We start from the raw sequence: 3,051 nt of genomic DNA, 5'->3' as shown, positions 1-3,051 counted from the left end.
AAGAGTGGTGGCCTTTTTCTAAAATTAATATTGAAAGATATGCAATCTACAATATTCATCAAAACAAGGTAGGATGGCATTTTACGATCTGATTTAATGAACAGCAAAATGGTAAAGAAGCTAAATAGTAGCAATAGCTACTATACCTATTTTGGCTACTATACATATATTAGCTGATAGCTATTATATATATTATATCTTAAAAGCAAATAGCTATTGTGTATATATATATACACTTTGCTTTATAACAAAAAGGCTAAATTGGCAAAAGAAAGGTAAATTTTGACAGAGAAGGAACTTGGAGCTACCAAAAAAAAATCCTGTATAAAAATATATGGCTCCATCAAATCTATAATACAGCTTAGCTACTACAAATTAAAACAGGCATTCTGATTTTCTAGCTGGGCAAGAAATAGCTTAAGTGATTAAGCAACACAGAATTTTGATAACATTAACTTGCTTTTACTCATTTCACAGTACTCATTTAAAAAACTTCGAAGTATATGTACTATTTCGTATTGTAAACAAGCATGTCTAATAATATTACAACAAATGCTAAACAAATTAAACAAAGCACACAAACTAAAAAGGGCGTTTAAAAGTCTTCAAGCAAATAGCTCACCTTCTCTGGAGTCAGGCATTTCATATTGGTTGACTTCAGTATGTGCTGCAAGTATTCGTTTAGATCAATGATATTAGTATTCACTGTAACCTTCAAGGGAAAAAAATGGCAATTACTTTAATTAGCATCTCAGGCATTTCTGAAACGGTCTCTTCTTCAGAGGTCTGAAAAGATTACCACTACCTTTCTCCTTGAGGAACACCACATTCAGTAAGCTAGCTCCAAATCACATTATGTGGTGGCATCATACAATGTCTTCACCTCCTGCCATCCGCTTGTTAAAGGGTGGGAATTCCATGCTATGACCATGGTTTCTAAAACGTATTAGGTGAATATGATACTCTGCTGAACACGTAGACTCTCTACAGCAAATAATATACTTCTTGTCTGAATATAGTTTACACATTGCCAGCACGAGAAAAAATGGTATCTAGTCCAAAAGCTTGCTTTTAATCAACGATAAAAATTACTTTCCTATTTCCCTTTTAGCAACAAAGCTCTCTGGACTGTGTTGGCTTCCTCACATTGAGTATTATGGGTCTTGTGTAAATTGCTTTTTAACACATCTTTTAGGAGTAGTTTACAAATTGCTAAGGCTTCACATATTATGGATTAAAATTTATTGTTGACAAGTTCCCTTTGAGGGAACTTAAATCCACTCTCAAGTGAATACACATAAATACATGTTGCAAACAAGGTTACAGTTTGTGCAAAATATCTCCCATTCTGTTTTAATGTTTCTACTCTATTCTTAAATTGTGTTGCTCTGTTGCATGAGATTATCTCCGCTAAACCCTTTTTTAACACGTCTGTAACTAACAGTTTGGACACCCTCTAATATTAATTGTACCTACCATTTTGTTGGGTCTTACACAGCATCCATAACCACTCTGTATGCTACAGCTGTATTGCAAAGTAATAAAGTGAAAGATGTCCCTGCCCATGGCAGGGGGGGTAGAATAAATGATCTTTAAAAGGTTCCTTACAACCCAAAACATTCTATGATTTAAAAAAAAAAAAAAAAAAAAAAAAAAAAGACAACATAATTCGAAACTGGAGAGGCTAAGCAGTATGACTACTTCTGCAGTCTCAGCATAAACTTGTACTTGTTGCTATCACATCTTTGAGCTGAAATACACAGCAATCACCAAGCAATTTGGATACCTTCTGTACAAGAGGTAAGGCTCAATGCACACACCTCTTTTGTAAGAAAAAACCAGTTATTGTATCACTAAGCTTGTGAAACAGATAAGATAACAATAAGAGAATGAGTTACTTGAGGCCAACATCCAATGCAGATGTTGAATGAGGTTTGTACCACAAGAGATAATGTTGATGTAATGAGCTGACGTAGAAACAAGAAACAGAATTACACCTCATCAATAAAAACCCCAAATAACATACAAAAACTAAAACTAACTTTGTTTTCCCACTCAAATTCTGCCCACATCTGTCTGAACTCTGCATCCGTACAAGAAGCAGGCTGGATGTAATCCATGATGTCAATGTGAATGTCACTGAGAACCACACAGTTTCTGTCGCTGGCTGCTCCAGAGACATCATACACTGCAATAAAAAACACAAACCACCTTAATGTTTAAAAATGTGAATTTGCACTAAGTAAGAGTGCTCAGTTACCACCTGCCAATTAAAAACAGTCAACGCTTGCTCAATCTCATTGCTGACCTCTGTCCTCTTCAAGTGCTTTACCCAGTTGCCACAGAACTTTGAGTTAACTGTATTGGTCTTTCAGGCAAAGCTGCCTAGCTCATTTCAAATTCAGAGACTTGGGTTCAAGTATCATGCCAACAATCACTCTAAAGGTAGCATGTTCTACTACGATTTTAAGTAAAAGTGATATAAATTTTTAAAAAATCGTCAGAAAATATTCATACATTGTAGACCATTTAATTTCCTCTTCCAGTATGAAGTGTTTTAATTATTTTTGAGCTCATTAAGCAGTTAAGAAATGCTACACGTTAATGTTAATTTTGCACACTGAATTGTTTACTTACCAATATTACCAAAAATTATTCCATTTTCTGTTGAAGCGACTTTGACATTAGCTTTAATGTTTGCAAAATCATGCGGAGCAAGTGTCAGAGGAGATGGTTTTTCCACAAGTTTCAAGTCACCTGTGTAAAGAAATTGCGAGATGGGGATCAGGGAATATTAACAGTACACAATGAGTTTAGCTTTTGGAACAAAATTTTTTATTTTCTTGTCATGCAATTCTAATGTCTACAGAGTTGCACTAAATACTACCATAAAAGTATTAGTTGATTTGGAATTTTTTTTTTGGTTGGTTGGTTTTTTTACAGTTTGCTACCTGCAAGACAAAGTAATTTATGTTACATTAAAAATTTCAGTTAAAATATTAGTGTATTCACCCAAACCCCAATGGCCGGTCACGAGCGGTGTTCCCCAGG

General features: G+C 34.6%; 1 protein-coding gene across 1 annotated transcript in view; it reads right to left on the bottom strand.

Moving 5' to 3' along the window:
* The window catches only part of LOC104074571 (coatomer subunit beta-like), a gene marked incomplete at its 5' end in the record, with an annotated part of 4,649 nt that extends 1,892 nt beyond the window's left edge, over nucleotides 1–2,757 (bottom strand). Inside the window, 3 exons of the mRNA XM_009574731.1 lie at nucleotides 623–712; nucleotides 2,043–2,188; nucleotides 2,638–2,757. Coding sequence (XP_009573026.1) covers nucleotides 623–712; nucleotides 2,043–2,188; nucleotides 2,638–2,757 — 356 coding nt within the window. The remainder of the gene's footprint in view (nucleotides 1–622; nucleotides 713–2,042; nucleotides 2,189–2,637) is intronic.
* Nucleotides 2,758–3,051: the final 294 nt, after the last annotated feature.

Source organism: Fulmarus glacialis, unplaced genomic scaffold (genome assembly GCF_000690835.1).
Source record: "Fulmarus glacialis isolate BGI_N327 unplaced genomic scaffold, ASM69083v1 scaffold15653, whole genome shotgun sequence".
NCBI lineage: Eukaryota > Metazoa > Chordata > Aves > Procellariiformes > Procellariidae > Fulmarus > Fulmarus glacialis.
This window is presented reverse-complemented; position numbering and strand designations above follow the sequence as displayed.